The 21,236-nt window shown below is 43.4% G+C and overlaps 2 protein-coding genes and 1 long non-coding RNA gene across 5 annotated transcripts; 1 reads left to right on the top strand and 2 right to left on the bottom strand.

Moving 5' to 3' along the window:
• Positions 1 to 200: 200 nt before the first annotated feature.
• LOC106578875 (39S ribosomal protein L38, mitochondrial) lies at positions 201 to 4,345 on the bottom strand. The gene is made up of 9 exons (XM_014158112.2): positions 4,173 to 4,345; positions 3,751 to 3,939; positions 3,334 to 3,465; positions 3,003 to 3,205; positions 2,766 to 2,838; positions 2,582 to 2,627; positions 2,064 to 2,222; positions 1,809 to 1,945; positions 201 to 422 (listed from the first exon to the last, which is right to left on the bottom strand). The coding sequence occupies exons 1-9, from the start codon at positions 4,255 to 4,257 to the stop codon at positions 286 to 288; spliced, it is 1,161 nt and encodes a 386-aa protein (XP_014013587.1). The 5' UTR covers positions 4,258 to 4,345; the 3' UTR covers positions 201 to 285.
• Positions 4,231 to 13,735, top strand: LOC106578877 (uncharacterized). Of its 3 annotated transcripts, XR_001322533.2 has the most exons (8): positions 4,231 to 4,438; positions 5,298 to 5,761; positions 6,369 to 6,451; positions 8,344 to 8,575; positions 11,606 to 11,762; positions 12,088 to 12,166; positions 12,370 to 12,598; positions 12,770 to 13,735. It is a non-coding gene; the product is annotated as an uncharacterized lncRNA (long non-coding RNA). The 3 variants fall into 3 exon arrangements; XR_006760718.1 differs by having other exon boundaries at positions 5,298 to 6,451; XR_006760719.1 differs by lacking the exon at positions 5,298 to 5,761 and having other exon boundaries at positions 4,330 to 4,438.
• LOC106578876 (WW domain-binding protein 2) lies at positions 13,682 to 20,846 on the bottom strand. The gene is made up of 8 exons (XM_014158114.2): positions 20,635 to 20,846; positions 18,534 to 18,642; positions 18,273 to 18,411; positions 17,952 to 18,044; positions 17,699 to 17,842; positions 17,438 to 17,560; positions 17,166 to 17,236; positions 13,682 to 15,266 (listed from the first exon to the last, which is right to left on the bottom strand). Exons 1-8 carry the CDS (start codon positions 20,691 to 20,693, stop codon positions 15,219 to 15,221), a joined length of 786 nt encoding a protein of 261 aa, XP_014013589.2. The 5' UTR covers positions 20,694 to 20,846; the 3' UTR covers positions 13,682 to 15,218.
• Positions 20,847 to 21,236: the final 390 nt, after the last annotated feature.

The raw sequence follows: 21,236 nt of genomic DNA, 5'->3' as shown, positions 1-21,236 counted from the left end.
CAACTCTGCTAACCTGCCACATTATTTATTCTAACCTGCCATGTAAACAACCATCTGGAGCGACAAATCATCAGTATCACAACACTGGCAACAGTTCCCAGCTGGTTTAAAAATAACTTTCCTCTTTTAAAAAAAGGGGAGAATTCAGACAGAAATAGAAGCAAATCAAAAGTGCACAAGAGAGCATCTAGACAAATACATTTCATAGAAAAAAAATGCTTTATTATATTAACACAATCCATCACCATAATTGGACTGTGTGTGTGTCCATCCAGATTGCACACATCAGTAGATTCCGTAGGTGTGCTCCTGTCCGTCTCTGTACCTGTCCAGGTACCGTAGGGGCTGTCCATGAGGGTACTTCACCTGAGGAGGGTGGTACACAGGAGGCCGCTCAAACTCAAACACTGGCTCTTTCATGTCTGAGGGACCAAGAGAGAGAGGATGGGTGAATCTCATGTCAGCCCCCCCCGACGACCTCCTAAGAGAAAAGACGATCGGTGTGTTCCACATTACAGCCGACTTAAATGAGGAGTCAAGACTGACTGATCTATAAATCACCTTGTATCATAAATAACTGCTCAATATTGTTCGTAAATCAGTCAGTCACAATTTACCTGTAAAAACATCGTTTTTCCTGCTCTCAAACATGGCCTAGTGTTCGAGAGCATTAAATTCATGATGAATTGTGGGTATATTGTCTGCACTGTCGGCTGCAATGTTGAAAAAGCCCCATGTTGACTTCCTCCGGAAGGCAATCAGTCCATTACAACATTATAGCCGATGATGTCACCTCAGGATAAGATAGAACCCGCCCATTCTTCCTTCCGATCCAGTAGTCTAGACACTTATCACAAAATCACCCACACAATTAAATCCCCACACTAAAGCGTTCCCAGAAAGAGTATTACTCAAGGTCCACGATTTTCTTGTAAAGAGACATGTTTGCAATCGCTGAGCTGCAATAGAGACAAGATGCCACAGCACATACATTGCAATGAGTGTATACCAAAGTATACTGAAGAAAAATATAAAATGCAACATGTAAAGTATTGGTTTCATGAGCTGAAATAAAAGATCCCAGAAATGTGTTTATATCCCTGTTGGTAAGCATTTCTCCTTTGCCAATATAATCCATTCCCCTGACAGGTGTGGCATATCAAGAAGCTGATTAAAAAACATGCCCATTACACAGGTGCACCTTGTGATGGGGCCAATAAAAGGTCACTAAAATGTGCAGTGTTGTCACGCCACAGATGTCTCAAGTTGTGGGAGCGTGCAATTGCAGGAAAGTCCACCAGAGCTGTTGACAGAATTTCATGTTAATTTCTCTACCATAAGCCACCTCCAACGTAGTTTTAGAGAATTTGGCAGTACGTCCAACCGGCCTCACAACCGCAGACCACGCCAGCCCAGGACCTCCACATCCGGCTTCTTCACCTGCGGAATCGTTTGAGACCCGCCACCTAGACAGCTGATGAAACCGAGGAGTATTTCTGTCTGTAATAAAGCCCTTTTGTGGGGAAAAATGTACTCTGATTGGCTGATTAGCCAAGTGGGTGGACCTATGCCCTCCCAGGCCCACCCATGGCTGCACCCCTTCCCAGTCATGTGAAATCCATAGATTAGGGCCTAATGAATGTATATCAATTTACTGATTTCCTTATATGAACTGTAACACAGTAAACTCATTGAAATTGTTGCATGTTGCTTTGATATATTTTTGTTCAGTATACATTTGCACACATCAAATTGCCAGCAACATTCCCAAAGGTTCAGCCACACTCATAAAACTTGTGTGTACTTACCTAGTATGTTATGGAAAGTGTTGGTAACAGACTGGTCCCACTGACTCTGGAAGAAGGAGAGGCCTGCTGGAGTCATGCTGTCCTGGTGTTTCCTGTAGAACTCTAACGTCTTAAAGCTCCGCTCTGACAGAGACACACTTGGGGAACAGAGGGGGGGAGCATGTTACTGTGTGTGTTCGTCTGTTTGGGTACCCTATGGATTGATGATTGATGTCATGGAGCGCGAGTGACCCTTGTGGATGTCCTCTTCCTCACCATGGCAGCGGTCGGATGTCTTCATGGAAGTCGATGGTTTCTTCCTGTCTGAACAGGATGTAAACATAGCGGTGAAAGCCAGTACCCTTGGCGGGGATCGGGGCCAGGTATGGACACAGCTCCTCTCCTGAGGTCACAGCCCCACCTGGGATGTTCCCACTGGAAACAAGAAGAGGACATCAATGACTCACTTTTTTTGGCAACCAATTTGTGATTTTTGTCATTTGAAATTAGAGGTGTAAACATTTTCTGATGGTAACTGAGCTCATCATCAATTTAAAACAGATTTAAAAAGGGTCATCATTGGCCTAGTTAAATAAAGGTTACATTTATATATAAAAAAACTTTTTTTAATTTTTTTATTATTATTATTATTATTATTATTATTATTATTATTATTATTATTATCATCATCATCATCATATTGATGGTTGAAGGAGTAGGCGACCACCAGACTATTTAAACCACTTACAAGTTTGACAAAAGCACAATACAATTATCATTATTGCAATACTTACACCAGCCAGTGCACATACTCCCCTTCACTGTCCAGCAGATGCTCATCTGAAACAAACAAATCATTGGTTTACACACAAAACATGCAGTAAATGTTTCTTTTGTCATACAGTGCCACCATGTGGACATGTTAAGAACTGGATTATACAATTCTTGGTATTTTCTGATGGTGTGTGTCTGTCTGACCTGGACTGGTGAGCAGCAGTGTCCATATGGAGCCCTCCTCTGCCTCAAAACTGACCTGAGGCGCCACAGCAGCCTGTTAAACACAGAGGCGAGGAGGTGAAATAGAAGAATACACAGACATACGCAGGATTCTGAGGGCAAAAGAAATTAAATAAAAGTGTCTCTGAACAAAGGTAACATCTGTCCGTAAATCAGTTCTGAAAACTACAGCATCCACCTACGATCCGTTTCTCTTACCTCTGTGGGGGTCAAGTGGTTCCCATAATGTACTTGTGCTGGGCTGTCCTGGCCGTAGCTGACACGCAGTATGAAGCGGGGGTAGAAGTAGGCCATGGGGAACAGATCCTTGAAGATCCCATAGTGATCCGCTAGCCTCTGGACATGGTACGGGCCGCTCGTCTCCTCCCAGCCTGCCTGCACACGATCCAGGGAGACCTTAACTGGAAAAACAACATCCATATTAAATCAAGATGACCTGTTACAGTCTTTGAAATTAAGCTAATATGTCTGGTTCCTGTATGTAGGGGCCTGGTATTCAAAAATATCAGGCCAAGCTGGGGGAACTTACAGGTACGCAGACGCATGGCTCTCTCCAGCTCTAAACTACGCCTGTTCTCCTTCACCACCCTCTTCCGCACCCTCGCTTCCTTCACCCTGGAGGGCCGACAATGTGGCAGCCCAATGTTGGCTCGCTCCACACCTGGACCAGAATGACATACAGGAGAGAAAACGGAGCATGCTAGACAATAAAGGGTTGAAATGTCTTCTGTGTCAGTTGACATTCATCTTTATATTTCAGATCTTCTAAAACTGGGCTGATAACACTACTTGAACCAGTAACTCAGCTGCAGATGCAGGACAAGCGCACTACCACCACTGTGATAAAGCAAGGTCCAGACCTCTTGGCAGAGGCTGAAGTAAACATACTGTAGGAGGGCACATTAGATAACGTTATTGTGTCAGTGTATAAGAAAATACTGCGCACCATGCCCAGGGTCCTCTTGCTCCTGATACTGTCTGTAGGTCTTCCACCAGGCTGGTGTGTTCTTCGCCTCCTCAGCTTTCTTGAGGTAGCGTGTGTAGCTGCGATACTTTTCGAGTGATTCCAAGTTTTTGTAGTCTATGTCCTCATTTGGCATTGGTCCCAATGGAGCAGACCGTCGGCATAAAATTGCTGAAATTCACAAACACATATTACCAGAATAAATATGATATGCAAGTAACGTTATAAGGCTTAAGCAGGGAGTATCCACTAGCCAGCTAACTTACGTAGCCATGATCTGCAACCTTGCTTTCGGTATTCGCTTGCGAAAGGCTCGCCATTCTAATAATGCCTGAATTTGGGTGTTCGCCATTTTAATAATTCCTGAATTTGGAACCATAATTCTGTCAACAATAACATCGTACCTGCAGTTCCAAATGTTCTGGCATTGCTGACCCCTATATCTGTGCCCGTTCGCAGCACAGAGGAGCAAAGCATACGCAACGCCATTTTGGAGGTGAATTGAGAAATGACGAAAAACGCTAACTATAACATCCGGCATGTGGAGTATAGGCCACGTATGATATTTATGAGTACTTCGTCATCATATGGCGCTTCATATGTATTTTGGCGAGGCGGATTCCCAGCTACTGTATTCAAATTAGATTCCCTATATTAATTTATTACACTGGTGAGCTACATTTACTTTAAAATGGAATCTTAGAATGACAATATGTTAAGTGTTTTACCTTTGATTCATAGAACTGTACTCATCTTTCGACTTGATAGTTGTCTTTTTACTGTAACAATGGTTACAAAGTAGCTAACGTTACTATGATTTCCATTAATTTGATATAGGCTTGCTAGCTACAAACTGCTGGCTTTGCTATAGCAGGGCTCTATGCTTACCTAAACTGCATTTGTGCGCCTAAGTTGAAAAATGTAGGCGCACACAAATACATTTAAGAGCACAATGAAAAATATTTGCGATATTAAAGCAAGAATCCTTAATTTTAGGGGCATTGCTACTCCTGAAATAAAATTCCAGGTCACACAGCATAATATGTAGGAGCCAGTGGAGGCTGCTGGGGGGAGGACGGCTCATAATAATGCCTGGAATAGAGTGGAATGGAGTGAATGGAATGGTATCAAACATCTGAAAACCATGTTTTTGATACCATTTCATTTACTCCTTTCCAGCCATTATTATGAACGTTCTCCCCTCAGCAGCCTCCACTTGAGCCCTGTATAGCCTATGTAGCATCGTGTGACTCATGCAATGACATCCCATAATGGAACGTCGAGTTGCTGATAAGGTCCATGGTCATTCTTCTAAATGGCTCTTTCTCTAGTGATGCTGTCGATAAGAAGGCCAGTATACAGTAGGCGAGTATAGTATACAGTAATGTTTGGGTTTTCAAGTGACATTATGACGACTACAGTATGCATGAAGCAATCTTAGAATCAATATTGAAAGCCATATCCATGTAATGGAGCTACTGTATCAGCAACCCACATGTCCTACTTCTCCCATGAATTTCTCTCCACAGACCTAAAGGGGAGTGTTCTGTAGACAGATCGACTGGAGTGATGGAGGCCCACAATTTGTCCTGCATCATTTGTTTGGATCCCTTCACGGTCCCAGTCACCGTCCCATGCAGTCACACCTTCTGTCGAGACTGCATCACGGCTCTCTGGGACACCAAGTCCAAGTCCGACATGCCCTATCTGCAATGAGAAATTCACCACCAGGCTTGTCCTGAATCGCAACGTGACCCTGTCCTCTCTGGCTGAGGCCTCAGCGAACAGTGCCGGTGCGTCCGGTAGAGACACTGTACCAGTTATGAGGGGCGACATGGCCAGAGCCATGACCCTGATTCTGTGTGACTGACACAAGAAGTCACTGGTGTACTACTGCTGGACAGACAACATGTGTGTGTGCTGTGAGTGTGCCATCTCTGAGTGTAAGAACCACGAGGAGGTGCTGGTGGAGTGTGAGAGGGAGAACCGAGAGGTGAATGTCAGACAGACCTTATGTAACTCCTATGTTTTTGTGGATGTCAATGAGATTAACACATAAAATATGTTCTGGGGGCCTCCCGAGTGGCACAGCGGTCTAAGGCCCAGCATCGCAGTGCTAGATGCGTCACTACAGACCCTGGTTCGATCCCAGGCTGTATCACAATTGGCCCAGCGTCATCCGGATGTCCTTGTCCCATCGCGCTCTAGCGACTCCTTGTGGCAGGCCGGGCGCATGCACGCTGACTTCAGTCGCCAGCTGTACAGTGTTTCCTCCGACAAGAAGCAGGGCGGCTTGGCGGGGTCGTGTTTCGGAGGACGCATGGCTCTCGACCTTCGCCTTTCCTGAGTCCATATGGGAGTTGTAACTACCAATTGCATATCATGAAATGGGGGAGAAAAAGGGGTCAAAAGAATTCTGCCCCAGCCCCATTGGCTGCCTGTGACCCAACACTAACTTCTGGAAAACACTGACTATATACACACTACATTCTGTCTGATGGGGACTACCTGCGGTCAACATTTGTGTGCTGCAGCTGTCATGGAATTTAATTCATATTCTACTACACACTCAATGTGGTATTGTCCATCTGTTTCCACAGTCACTACTGTGGAGGAAGGGGGTGGAGGTGGGAATATGTATGGAGACTGAAAGGAGCTGGGCTGACAGAGAATATCGCCCAAGGTAAAGTTGTTTTTTTATAGTGACACTCAATACACTGGTGAAAGTACCAACATAGTCAATGGAGAGGCCTACATTGAAAATAGGTTCCTTTTCCTAGTAAAGTAGATTTGTCTGTGTGTGACGGTCATGGAATTTTGGATGACAGTTATTTGTCATCCAAAAGTCTGACACAGTTGTCAAATCAACAAACCTGTTGATGCTGGTGTGAACACTGCTCACTGCATCCAAGTTGCTTGACATAGGGCTAATATGTAAATATATACTGAACAAAATAATAAACACAACATACTTTTTTTAAATTATTATACTCTTATTTATATTAACAGTACAGCCCTGTTTTCAATACAAAGAAAAAACACATGTACCCACAAATATACAGACACAAGACATATACAGTACACATTAAGAAAAACAATCACAATTAACATTTAAAATATCAGAAATTGGTGGAGTGTGAGAACCGAATTTTGAATTTCCCCAGAGGGGAAGGTGCAGCATAACTGCATAACTGAAGGCGCATTTTCCGATCTGTGTAGAAACTAGGGGGAAAACCAGGTCAATGTAATTCATTGACCTAGTTTTCTAATGAGTAATTCTAACAGATTAGAGATGTCAGATACATTGGACGTGTTTGCATTAATGCTTTATACAGTTGAAGTCGGAAGTTTACATACACCTTAGCCAAATACACTGGAATTGTGATACAGTGAATTATAAGTGAAATAATCTGTCTGTAAACAATTGTTGGAAAAATTACTTGTGTCATGCACAAACTAGATGTCCTAACCGACTTGCCAAAACTAGAGCTTGTTAACAAGAAATTTGTGGAGTGGTTGAAAAACAAGTTTTAATGACTCCAACCTAAGAGTATGTAAACTTCCGACTTCAACTGTAGATAACATAAAACATGCAACAACTTCAACAATTTTATTGAATTACAGTTCATATGAGGAAATCAGTCAATTGATATAAATTCATTAGGCTAAATCTATGGATTTCACGTCTGGGCAGGGGCGCAGCCATGGGTGGAGCTGGGAGGGCATATGCCCACTTGGGAGCCAGGCCCAGCCAATCAGAATACGTTTCTCCCCACAAAAGAGCTTTATTACAGATAGAAAAAGTCCTCAGTTTCATCAGCTGTTCGGGTGTCTGGTCTCAGACAATCCCGCAGGTGAAGATGCCGGATGTGGAGGTTCTGGGCTGGCATGGTTACACGTGGTCTAAAACTGCACATTTTAGAGTGGCCTTTTGTACCCAGCACAAGGTGCACCTGTGTAATGACCATACTAATCAGCTTCTTGATATGCCACACCTGTCAGTTGGATGGATTATCTTGGTAAAGGAGAAATACTCACTAACAGGGATGTAAACAAGTTTGTTGCCAACATTTTAGATAAATAAGCTTTTTGTGCGTATCAAACATTTCTGGGGTCTTTTATTTCAGTTCATGAAACATGGGACCAACACTTTACACGCTGCGTTTATTCCATTTCATAAGCGTTTCAAATGAGCTGTCAGTCAAGGCTCATGAATATCGGTTCCCGGCCCACTCAACCTGTCTTTTTAAACTTCCTGGTAGTTAGACATGAATGTAATTCATAAACAATTGAGCATTTGTATCCAAAACATATTATGGGTGAAATTCTAGTCACTCAAAAGGCTATTTTACATGGGAATCAGAATGACTGTTCGGGACCTTGTATTTATGCATATTGGTCAGGTGGGAAAACTCACGGATCCATTTCTGAACGGGTTCAACTTGTTGGACCCGTGAAGACCTCTAGATAGTACCTCGCTCACTGCAGTCCAAACTACAATCTGAAAAACTATCCTTATGGTAACCCCCCCCCCCCCCCTTACTGTTCTCATCCCCAACTTCTCACCCTCTGTAGATGACCCTACAGCAGACCTCCCACTGGGTGAATGCCAAGTTCTCCATGCTGTTCGAGGTCCTAGCAGAGAAACAGGAGTCTACAGGGAAACTTCATTGAGCAGGAGGGGGCTTCTCTCTTCCAGGCAGAGGCTCGGCTAGAGGAGCTGCTACAGGACAGGGCCCAGCAACTCAGAGAAAGCCAGGGCCAGATCGTAGCCCTTAGCAACCTGTCCGACACCCAGCTAATACAGGTTAGAAAATACAGTATGCCAATAAGCTTAGAGCTGGTTTTACATGTAAGCATTCTAGAACACTAATTGTAGATTAGGAGACTCAAGCCTAGTATACACCAAGCAGACTAATAAAACATGTAAATATCGACAACCTTGATATTTAGCACTAACACGTCTATCTGTAATGTTTTACCCTTCTGATCAACAGTAGAAAAAATAGGCTTAATTATTTTATATTATATTGTATAATCTTCAACGATATTAAGGGGAAATACCCAAATCGACATTTATTATAATAATAATAATTAATAATGATAATTCATCAAATTTCTATAGCTCTTTTCATAAAAATCTCAAAGCGTTTCAAAAGCAAAAAAACAAACAAGCAATACATCATCATGAGTAACCCAGCTCTAGTTAGGTCAACCAATACATCATCATGGGTAACCCAGCTCTAGTTAGGTCAACCAATACATCATCATGGGTAACCCAGCTCTAGTTAGGTCAACCAATACATCATCATGAGTAGCCCAGCTCTAGTTAGGTCAACCAATACATCATCATGGGTAACCCAGCTCTAGTTAGGTCAACCAATACATCATCATGGGTAACCCAGCTCTAGTTAGGTCAACCAATACATCATCATGGGTAACCCAGCTCTAGTTAGGTCAACCAATACATCATCATGAGTAGCCCAGCTCTAGTTAGGTCAACCAATACATCATCATGAGTAGCCCAGCTCTAGTTAGGTCAACCAATACATCATCATGAGTAACCCAGCTCTAGTTAGGTCAACCAATACATCATCATGAGTAACCCAGCTCTAGTTAGGTCAACCAATACATCATCATGGGTAACCCAGCTCTAGTTAGGTCAACCAATACATCATCATGAGTAACCCAGCTCTAGTTAGGTCAACCAATACATCATCATGGGTAACCCAGCTCTAGTTAGGTCAACCAATACATCATCATGAGTAACCCAGCTCTAGTTAGGTCAACCAATACATCATCATGAGTAACCCAGCTCTAGTTAGGTCAACCAATACATCATCATCTCTGGTCACCCCCAAAGCCAATTCCTCCTTCGGCCACCTCTCCTTCCAGTTCTCTGCTGCCAATAACTGGAACAAACTACAAAAGTCTCTGAAACTGGAAACACTTATCTCCCTCACTAGCTTTAAGCACCAGCTGTCAGAGCAGCTCACAGATTACTGCACCTGTACATAGCTCATCTATAATTTAGCCCAAACAACTACCTCTTCCCCTACTGTATTTATTTATTTTGCTCCTTTGCACCCCATTATTTCTATTTCGCACTTTCTTCCACTGCAAATCTACCTACCATTCCAATGTTTTACTTGCTATATTGTATTTACTTCGCCACCATGGCCTTTTTTTGCCTTTACCTCCATTATCTCACCTCATTTGCTCACATTGTATATAGACTTATTTTTCGACTGTATTATTGACTGTATGTTTGTTTTACTCCATGTGTAACTCTGTGTTGTTGTGTGTCAAACTGCTTTGCTTTATCTTGGCCAGGTCGCAATTGCAAATGAGAACTTGTTCTCAACTTGCCTACCTGGTTAAATAAAGATGAAATAAATAAAATCATGGGTAGCCCAGCTCTAGTTAGGTCAACCAATACATCGTCATGAATAGCCCAGCTCTAGTTAGGTCAACCAATAGACACCAAGTCTTTGAGTGCTTCCTCCAAAGATGGAGATGGACAGTTCATGGCTTGATCAGAGGAAGGTAATCATTGAGATGGTTGATGAAGAGTATTATAATGCTGGGAAATGGTTAGGCCTCCACCATATAGTCCTTCAGTTTTTCAGCTGTTTTATATTCATTTATTTACATAGATCAAATACACAAATACTTTTATATATAGTGTATGTGGACACCCCATCAAATTTGTGTATTTTGCTATTTCAGCCACATCTGTAGCTGACAGATGTATAAAATCGAGCACACGGCCATGCAATCTCCATAGACAAACACTGGCAGTAGAATGGCCTTACTGAAGAGTTCAGTGACTTTCAACGTGCAACGTCATAGGATGCCACCTTTCCAACAAGTCAGTTCGTTAAATTTCTGCCCTGCATGAGCTGTCCCAGTCAACTGTAAGTGCTGTAATTGTGAAGTGGAAATGTCTAGGAGCAACAACAACTCAGCTGCGAAGTGGTATGCCACACAGGCTCACAGAACGGGACCGCCGAGTGCTGAAGCGTGTACAAATCATCTGTACTCGGTTTGCAACACTCACTACCGAGTACCAAACTGCCTCTGGAAGCAACGTTAGCATAAGAACTGTTCATCAGCAGCTTCACGAAATGGGTTTCCATGGCCGAGCATCCACACACAAGCCTAAGATCACCATGCGCAACGCCAAGCGTCGGCTGGAGTGGTATAAAGCTCGCCACCATTGGACTCTGGAGCAGTGGAAACGCGTTCTCTGGAGTGATGAATCACGCTTCACCATCTGGCAGTCCGACGGACGAATCTGGGTTTGGCAGATGCCAGGAGACCGCTACCTACCCCAATGCATAGTGAGGGGAGGCCCTTTCTTGTTTCAGCATGACAATGCCCCCATACACAAAGCGAGGTCCATTCAGAAATGGTTTGTCGATTTCAGTGTGGAAGAACTTGACTGGCCTGCACAGAGCCCTGGCCTCAACCCCATCAAACACCTTTGGGATGAATTGGAACACCGACTGTGAGCCAGGCCTAAACTCCCAACATCAGTGCCCGACCTCACTAATGCTCTTGTCACTGAATGGAAGCAAGTCCCTGTAGCAATGTTCCAACATCTAGTGGAAAGCCTTCCAAGAAGAGTGGAGGCTGTTATAGCAGCAAAGGGGGGACCAACTCCTTATTAATGCCCATGTTTTTGTAATGAGATGTTCGACAAGCAGGTATCCACATACTTTTGGTAATGTAGTGAATGTATACATATAAGTAGCTTTGGGATGGAAACCTCATATTGTATTATTATTATTAACATAAATCTAATTATATCATATTTTCTTCATATCCTCTGTAGGAGTCTCGGCTGGTGGAGGTCCCTCCTATGAAGGACATTCCGGTGGATGTGACCCTTAACCTGTAGGAGAGGCTCAGCGGGGTGACAGACATCCTGTCACGGATCTCCAAACTAGTATCTGAGGACCTGGAGAAGGCTGTGGGGCAGGACAAGCAAGGTAACCTTACCTCACTGTATGAAGGAGAAGGCTGTCTCTACAGCTGTGGGGCAGGACAAGCAAGGTAACCTTACCTCACTGTATGAAGGAGAAGGCTGTCTCTACAGCTGTGGGGCAGGACAAGCAAGGTAACCTTACCTCACTGTATGAAGGAGAAGGCTGTCTCTACAGCTGTGGGGCAGGACAAGCAAGGTAACCTTATTGTATGAGGAGTATATTGTCTCACTGTGTTAAAGGTAAATGCTCTATATTTAGATAGAAACAACACCCAGCCTTATGCATAGTCATCTCCAATCTGTTAAAATGTCTCTGTGTTTCTCCCCAGGATAAACGCCCCGTCCTGGCTGTGGTCCTCAGCCCTGCTGCTCCATGTCACCCAGCTTGGAAAAAAGGCCTCAGTGAATGTATATGGTCATACCTTACTTTATTATAAAAAAAACAACTCTCTGTAACTGTAAATAATAGCATAGCGATTTATTCTGGGCTCTATATTTAGTGACCTGAATGATGTTAAAAAGTTTGCCAACATAACCGTGATGTATCACCTATCCACTGTTTTAGAGCCAATTGTGACTAATATGCATCTTCTCACATGCTCCCTCCACAGACCACTGCACTCTGACCCTCGTACGGGTCAACAGTCACCTGGTACTCTCCCAGGAGAACCGACAGGCAGAACACCTGACCGCCGCGCCGTGTCCCCGCCCACGAGACTCGTGTCCCCGCCCACGAGACTCGCTTTGACCACACCTGGCAGGTGCTCTGCTTCCAGGGCTTCAAACACAGAAAGCAGTACTGGGAGCTGGAGATGTCCAAAGCCATAGCCCTACCTGGGGGTAAGAGTGTGTTAAGGCCATGGTAGCCCAGAGCAGGGGTATTCAACTGACAACGGGGGGAGCAGTGTAACTGGCTTCCAGGTCCAGAGTTGAGTTTGGGGGCTATAGAATTGCACCTGTGTCTTTTGAGACTTCCCAACATAACCTTTGACCCCTGCATCTCTCCCCCAGTTCACCTATGAGGGCATCCCCAGGAAGGAAAAGGGAAAAGAGTAGCATGGTGGGAATGAACGATCTGTCCTGGAGCCTCCAGCTGGATGAGGATCAGCTGAACGCCTGGCACAGCGGGCGCCGGGAGACGGTGGCTGGCCACTACCACCACATTGGAATGCTGCTGGATTACGAGGCGGGAACGCTGACGTACTACGGAGACAGGCAGATGAGGCTGCATTCCTTCTACTGTGCCTTCACTCAGGAGCTGTTCCCCCGCCTGACGGATAGGGGAGGGCGTCAGCATCACCCTCTGCTCGCCATGACGACAACACGAAAGGGAACAACTGAGCTAACAATGTCATAAGGGGCTAGTCTTGTAAAGCTGATGAGTGTTGTGATCTCGCCTTACTGTACAGATGTTTTTACAGTCCTGTTGTGGGACACTGACTTGAACGAGAGCGACTGGTAAGTACATATGTGACACGGGACTCTTCTGCACTGTTTATGTTCTGAAATATGGGATCACTCGGGACAGTGGACTAGTCTTTGGGATACTGATGTGGATTTGCAAGTTCTCAGAACCGTGAGCACAGTTAGGAACTGGAAATGACTACTGTGCGGGAAACCGGTTTTCCATAAGAGAAGGGAAAAGCACATTTCTAGGATCCCTAAACGCCGAAGAAATTCCACAAAAGTTCCTGTTGGATTTCTACTGAAGCTGACGTTAAATGTTTTGCACTACTTTGTGTTGGAAGTTGGAACTGGACAAATATGGTATTTAAAATGTAGTCTTCTGATTTAGACAGCTTGACGTTTTGTCAAACAAGGCAATGACGTAGCGTGTAAAAATACAGAAAGTCAGGTACCCAGGCTTGCATCACAATGTGTACAGAAAAATGAACTACTGTCAAATGAATAAAATGGACACACTTCACATCACAAGATCAGTTTAATAAAAATCCAATCCATATTAGTTACAATTGAGCCCATGCTTTGGTCTTTTTAATAATATATTTGACCATTTCAAATGAATTAATCAATAAATTAGTGGGAACTTGAAATAAATATAGCCATATCCGATTTTTTTTTTACTATACACATAGCCATGGCAGGCGCGAAGAGGCCCGATGCATAGCATTCTGAAAGTGCAAAGAATCTGCCAGCTGCATTGTGCCAGAGAGAAAAAGAGATGCCCAAATATTAAGGTGCTCAGATCAGATTCAGGAGACTGACCTCAAACATGTCAGTAAAGGACACACCACAAGAGAAGTTGATAGCCATCAGTGTTGTTAGATGTGAGAGAAGTGACTATTGATCTAATCTGTTAGTCCAGAACAACGCAGGGTGATGTGATGCAAGGAACTATTTCATTTGTTTAATTCCTTGATGTGATGTGGTGAGTTCTAGAATGTTCAGAAGAGTGACACAGGACATGACATCATAGGGCAACTGCTCTATATACACACACACAGGAAGTCGCAGATAGCTAAGATCATCTTTCCATGTAGTTTGATAGTTCAACTAGGATCAGGGATTCTTAGTGTTCTAGCTAGCTGTCCACTATACTGAACATTTTGGTTCCTATCAACACAACGGGAAAGTCTCAAATTACACTATATTCCCTTTATAGAAGGGTGTCATTTCAGATATTGTAAGTCGCTCTGGATAAGAGCGTCTGCTAAATGACTTAAATGTAAATGTAAAATGTAAGATATGTAAAATTTCAACAAAGACCTGGTCTAATGATCTACTGCTATCCTCTCATTAAAAGGTGTCACATTAAAAGCATGTACAGACAAATAATAAACTAAATCAACAATATACAGCCTTTCACTAGCCCCTGGATAGCTGAGAAATCACTTAATTCAGTCCAGTTCAATTAGTCATCAACGGTCTTATTAAATAAACCAGGTTCTCACCAAAACGACCTGCTAAACCTTGAGCCTGCATGCCTGTCCGTATCTGCTTTAGCCAACTTGCCGTTTTCCGATCTGGCAAGAAAATGTAGTGTTTGGCAATGCAGAAAAAGGCAGGTACCCAAGAATACTACTAAAACCTCAGTCAAAAACACCTCTGTCTTAACTTAATATTCCCCTTTTTCCTGACATCTTTGGCTCAAACAAGCTACAATCATATCATCAACCACTAGAAAAGCTGTAAGTAACACTGTTTAGTTAAAGTCAGGTGGAGAGAACTGTTTAGTGGAACTCAGAAGGTAACTGCCTGTACACGAGCTGGGGAGAGTGGAGCTAACATAGCTAGCTGGTTGTGAGTTAAGAGACTGGCCAGAGGGGAGGAGGGGGGAGGGGGAGAGACTTAAAAAGGGAGCAAGGTAGACCGAGAGGAGAGAGACCAAAAGGAGGGGTTTGTGGAAGAGAAAGGAGGAACAAAGACATCATACGGATGGAGAGATAGGGGGGTGGTACAGGCCGTGTGAAGGAGGGGTGGGAGCTGAGATACAGTCTCTCTACTTGGTCTTCTTGTCTTCAGTAGGGGAGTAGGGGGGTGGGTTGTCCTGGAGAAGAGGAGAAAAACATTACAGATATACACAGTATGGAGAACAACAAACTGAGTTAAAAGCACTACAGTGCGCTCTCATTGGTCCTGTGCTGCTTCCTGCACAGCATTCATTGGCTGTACTCTGACCTGCTCTTTGTTTATTGGTCGAGCAGCTGTCTGCATGACCCTGCCTCTCATACCTGATGCTGGACCAAAGTACAAACAATTTAAATATAAAAATGGGGAGAATCCATACCCTTCGAAATCGAAACTTATGTTAATTACAGTACCAGTCCAAAGTTTGGACACCTACTCTTTCAAGGGTTTTTCCTTATTTGTACCATTTTCTACATTGTAGAAAAATTGTGAAAACATCAAAACTATGAAATAATGTAGCAACCAACAACAAAAAGTGTTAAAAAAATGATAAATATTAGATTCTTCAAAGTAGCCACCCTTTGCCAGCTTTACACACTCTTGGCATCCTCTCAACCAGCTTCATGAGGTAGTCACCTGGAATGCATTTCAATTAACAGGTGTGCCTTCTTAAAAGTTCATTTGTGGAATTTCTTTCCTTCCTAATGCGTTTGAGCCAATCAGTTGTCTTGTGACAAAGTAGGGGTGGTATACAGAAGATAGCCAGCCCTATTTAGTTAAAGACCAAGTCCATATTATGGCAAGAACAGCTCAAATAAGCAAAGTGAAATGACAGTCCATCATTACTTTAAGAGATGAAGATCAGTCAATCCGAAACATTTCAAAAACGTTGAAAGATTCTTCAAGTGCAGTCGCAAAAACCCATCAAGCGCTATGATGAACCCGGCTCTCATGAGGACCACCACAGGAAAGGAAGACACAGAGTTACCTCTGCTGCAGAGGTAAATTCATTAGAGTTACCAGCCGCAGAAATGGCAGCCCAAATAAATGCTTCACAGAGTGCAAGTAACCGGAACATCTCAACATCAAGTGTTCAGAGGAGACTGCGTGAATCAGGCCTTCATGGTCAAATTGCTGCAAAGAAACCACTACTAAAGGACACCAATAAGAAGAAGAGACTTGCTTGGGCCAAGAAACACAAGCAATGGACATTAGACCAGTGGAAATCTGTCCTTTGGACTGATGAGTCCAAATTAGAGATTTTTGGTTCCAACCGCTGTGTCTTTGTGGAACGCATAGTAGGTGAATGGATAATCTCTGCATGTGTGGTTCCCACCATAAAGCATGGAGGAGGTGGTGTGATGGTGCGGGGGGTGCTTTGCTGGTGACATTGTGATTTATTTAGAATTCAAGGCACACTTAACCAGCATGGCTACCACAGCATTCTGCAGCGATAAACCATCTCATATGGTTTGTGCTTAGTGGGACGGTCATTTGTTTTTCAAAAGGACAATGACCCAAAGCACACCTCCAGGCTGTGTAAGGGCTATTTGACCAAGGAGAGTGATGGAGTACTGCATCAGATGACCTGGCCTCCACAATCACCCGACCTCAAACCAATTGAGATGGTTTGGGATGAGTTGGACCCCAGAGTGGAGGAAAAGCAGCCAACAAGTGCTCCGCATATGTGGGAACTCCTTCAAGACTGTTGGAAAAGCATTCCAGGTGAAGCTGGTTGAGAGAATGCAAAGAGTGGGCAAAGCTGTCATCAAGGCAAAGGGTGGCTACTTTGAAGAATCTCAAATATATTTGGATTTGTTTAACGCTTTTTTTGGTTACTACCTGATTCCATAGATGTTATTTCATAGTTTTGAGGTCTTCACTGTTATTCTACAATGTAGAAAATAGTATAAAAAAAAATATTAACTCTTGAATGAGTAGGTGTGTCCAAACTTTTGGCTGGTACTGTATGTCTATTAGATTAAAATGTGTTCCTACAAGTCAGATTTAGAGTGGTAAAAAAGTGGTAAAGGGGTACCTGTGGCAAGTAGGTGGGAGGAAGTGTGGAACAGCTGCCACTGGTTGCTGCCTCTGCTGCCTTTGCCTCCGCTGGTGGAAGGAGAGAGAAACACCAGTGAAAAGAGAGAGAAGTGGGGGAGAAACACAGAAACCAAGAGAAGTGAATTCATTGTCCTTACTTAATGTGTCGGCAGCATGGGATCACTCACATCACGCTAATTAAACTACCATTACTGAAGGAACTTTGCAAAAGAAAGAAAAAGGAAAGAAAGAACCAAAATGTATTCTGACCTGCAGGTGTGGAAGGCAGGGCAGGGTCGTGGGGGGCCTGCTGTCCCAGGGGGGCGGAGTAGGGAGGAGGGGGCATGTAGGCCGCAGGACCATCAAACGCTGGTGGGTTGGGGTAGAATACACCTGCAGAGAAACAGACAGTACATATGAAACACATTATTACATGGACTGGTTATGATTAACTTAGGTTTTCCCATTTTCAATTAGACAAGTACAAAAATAAATACATAGGAAGACAACAGTAGTCTGTCTGATCCGTACCTTGTGGAGGGGGGTTGGGGTAGGAGTACCCGGGTGGGGGTCCCGCCGGGTACCCATTGGCTGGGGGAGGAGGGTAGGCATAGGCCCCATTGCCCATGTAGGGACAGCCCCCAAAGCCACCACTCACAGGCTGCCCCCTGGATGCTGCACAGGGGAAGAGGAGAGGGGGAAAGACATCATTTAAATCTAGCTATTTAAAAGGAGATAGTCATTGGGTAAATTGATCACAGAATCAGCTCCGAAAGTCCTTTACCTTGTGCAGCGACCTGTAACATGTACTGTCCAAACTCTATGGCTCCTCCTGCAGCAAAAACCAGCTTAAAGGTGGCACAGCCCTCCCAGCCTCCTGGAAAGTGAGAAGTACAGTTACCAACTTTCAAAACTAAAATAAATATAATCCTGATTTCTATTTTTAAAGTCAATTTTTAGCACAGCAGTGGTCCTTGGCTAGATATGTCTCATAAATGTACATAGTATATTTCTCAGGTAATGAGTGTGAAGTTCATTGAGGGCTTGTGGGAAACACAGTAATAGACTCCCTCTCTCTCTCGCCCTCTCTCACACACAAACACACCTCCGGGCTCTGCGCTGACTGTGCCTTTGATGTAGTTGGCCCCCAGGACAGGCTGTTTGACCTCACATCCCTTCATCAGGTAGAAAGGCATCATGAAGGACTGCAGAGCATCACGACTGCCCTTTGCAACAAATATCACCTGATGAGAGACAACTTGGTTTACAGCCATCCTTTCATACCTAGACAGGTGCCTATAGGTTAGGGGATAAGGGGTTGGTTGTATAATATGTTTGCATGGTAAGAAAGTGTGTCTCCTCTTACCCTGTAGGGGGTCAGGAAGATACTCCCCTTCTTACTCTTCCTGAAGGCATCAGGCAGGCACTCTGCTTCACAGAAGACCAGCTCCACATTCTCATAGCTCATCAACACACTGATGACACATATTTGCTACATATAAGGTTGATGTTGTAAGCCAATTCATTGTTACTTTACCTAAAATCAACATGACAATCATCCTTTTTCATAACCACACACGGAGCTAGAAACACACCAAAAAAACAGAAAATAAACAGGTTTAAGAGATTAGGGGGCATTGTGTAACTGTCCAAGTTGGTCAGTTACCTAAAAAGGGGTCCAAGTTGGTCAGTTACCTAAAAAGGGGTCCAAGTTGGTCAGTTACCTAATAAGGGGTTCAAGTTGGTCAGTTACCTAAAAAAGGGTCCAAGTTGGTCAGTTACCTAAAAAGGGTCCATTGCCTCTCTGCAGTAAAGACCTAGTAAGGTATAATAGGCTTGGGCCTGGTGACACTAGTGGCTGGCAGTGGTGTAAAAATATTTTTATGTACTACTTAAGTTTTTTGGGGAGGGGGGGGGGGGGTGTATCTGTACTCTACTATTTAACTTTTACTTCACTACATTCCTAAAGAAAATAAAGTCCATACATAATAAACTCCATACATTTTCCCTGACACCCAAAAGTGCTCAATACATTTCAAAGGGTTAGCAGGACAATGGTCCAATCAAGAGAACACCCCTGGTCATCCCTACTGCCTCTGATCTGGCTGACTCACTAAAAACACACATGCTTCGAGTGCCCCTGGCTATCGTAAATAAAATAAAAGCAAGAAAATTGTGTCATCTGGATTGCATGATATAAAGGAATTTGAAATGATTTATACTTTTAATACTTAAGTATATTTAAAAACAAAATACTTTTACACATGTATTACTACACTGGGTGACTTTCACTAGTCATTTTCTATACTGAACAAAAATAAAACATGCAACAATTAACAATTTTACTGAGTTACAGTTCATATAAGGAAATCAGTAAATTGAAATAAATTCATTAGACCCTAATCTATGGATTTCACATGACTGGGCAGGAGCGCAGCCATGGGTGGGCATAGGACCACCCACTTGGCTAATCAGCCAATCAGAATGTGTTTTTTCCCACAAAAGGGCTTCATTAGACAGAAATACTCCTCGATTTCATCAGCTGTCTGAGGGGCTGGTCTCAGACAATCCCGCAGGTGAAGAAGCCGGATGTGTAGGTCCTGGGCTCCCTCTAAACATCTGTGGCATTGTGTTGTGTGACAAAATTGCACATTTTAGAGAGGCCTTTTACTGTCCCCAGTACAAGGTTCACCTGTGTAATGATCATACTGTTTAATCCGCTTCTTGAGATGCCACCCTTGTCAGGTGGATGGATTATCTTGACAAAGGAGACACGTTCACTAACAGGGATGTAAACTAATTTGTGAATTTCACAGAAGTAAGCTTTTGGTGCGTATGGAACAATAGTTTGATATTTTATTTCAGTTCATGAAACACGGGACAAACGCTTCACATGTTGCGTTTATATTTTTGTTCAGTACATTAAGGTATCTTTACTTTTACGCAAGTATGACAATTGGGTCGTTTTTCCAACACTGGTGACTGGCTAGGAGGCTAGTTACATCTTACCTGTTAACCCCCAGACCCGCATGACAGATACGTAACGTTAGCTATGTTCGGGAAAAGACCTACACTATTTGCCAGAGCAGGCTATCCTTTGCTAGCTAGTTATTTAGCTATATTTTGCAACTTTGTAGGGGCTAATTTAGCTCAACCTCACCCGATGAGTTGACGTGATCGGCAGTCAACACAAGATAACCATCATTATGGTAAACAAGGGTTAGCTTCTGATTCCCGGCCAAGTGTTAACAAGACACAAGGCAAGATCTGTTAGCTTGGTGCCTGAAACAATACGCAATGGCAACGCTACATTAGCTACAAAACATTGAATGGCTAGTTGGGAAACTACACAAAAATATAAGCTACAGACTACATAGCTAGCTATATGCACACAGTTAGCTTACAGCTAACTTGCTCACGTTGACTGAAAAGCACTACGCTAGTACGAATAAGCTAACTAACGTCACCTTTCATTGTTGGTGATAATGACGCCTCCGGATTCAGAATTGTTCTTATTCAAAGCCATTGCGATGTTACCGAGTGTGGAATGAACAACGTTAATAAATAATGACAGATGCTATCTGAAATGTGAACTGGATCAAATCGCTTCCCCGTTACCAGCCAGCCTGTCTCGCTTTTGTTGTGATGCTGATGCACCTGCACTTCCGACATGCGTTACGCCCACAGAGTGATGTCATCTCTGAGAGGTGGCTCTTTTTGGCCATTACTAGAACAGAGCCATGCTATTCGGGATCCTTGGCACGTCCATAGCCCATTGAAGTTGAAATGTAAAATTGTTAAGGTTAGATAAGGAATAGCTCTATAATCTCTTAATACTTGCCTCCAGAGATAGTGGACGAAATTAGAAAGATGTCATTAACCTCAGTGAAGTACTTTGCCATACTGTTTTTAGTTAATGCAGCTTTTAAGAGTTTTGGGCCAGTAACAGAAAGATCGCTGGTTTGAATCCCCGAGCCGACTAGGTGAAAAATCTGTCTTTGTGCCCTTGAGCAAGGCACTCAACCCTAATTGCTCCTGTAATTCGATTTGGATAAGAGCGTCTGCTAAA

Source organism: Salmo salar, chromosome ssa19 (genome assembly GCF_905237065.1).
Source record: "Salmo salar chromosome ssa19, Ssal_v3.1, whole genome shotgun sequence".
Classification (NCBI taxonomy): domain Eukaryota; kingdom Metazoa; phylum Chordata; class Actinopteri; order Salmoniformes; family Salmonidae; genus Salmo; species Salmo salar.
This window is presented reverse-complemented; position numbering and strand designations above follow the sequence as displayed.

Bases quoted from the DNA above. Each gene is read 5' to 3' on its own strand.
- LOC106578875 (XM_014158112.2), bottom strand. From the start codon at position 4,257: ATGGCGTTGCGTATGCTTTGCTCCTCTGTGCTGCGAACGGGCACAGAT. The intron at 2,628-2,765 runs GTCAGACAGACA...TGTTTGTTTCAG, and splicing joins ACTGCTGCTCACCAGTCCAG to ATGAGCATCTGCTGGACAGT. The intron at 423-1,808 runs GTAAGTACACAC...TTGGTCCCTCAG, and splicing joins CACTTTCCATAACATACTAG to ACATGAAAGAGCCAGTGTTT.
- LOC106578876 (XM_014158114.2), bottom strand. From the start codon at position 20,693: ATGGCTTTGAATAAGAACAATTCTGAATCCGGAGGCGTCATTATCACC. The intron at 18,412-18,533 runs GTAAGAGGAGAC...GTCTCTCATCAG, and splicing joins TCTTCCTGACCCCCTACAGG to GTGATATTTGTTGCAAAGGG. The intron at 17,843-17,951 runs GTAAAGGACTTT...TCCCCTGTGCAG, and splicing joins GTTACAGGTCGCTGCACAAG to CATCCAGGGGGCAGCCTGTG.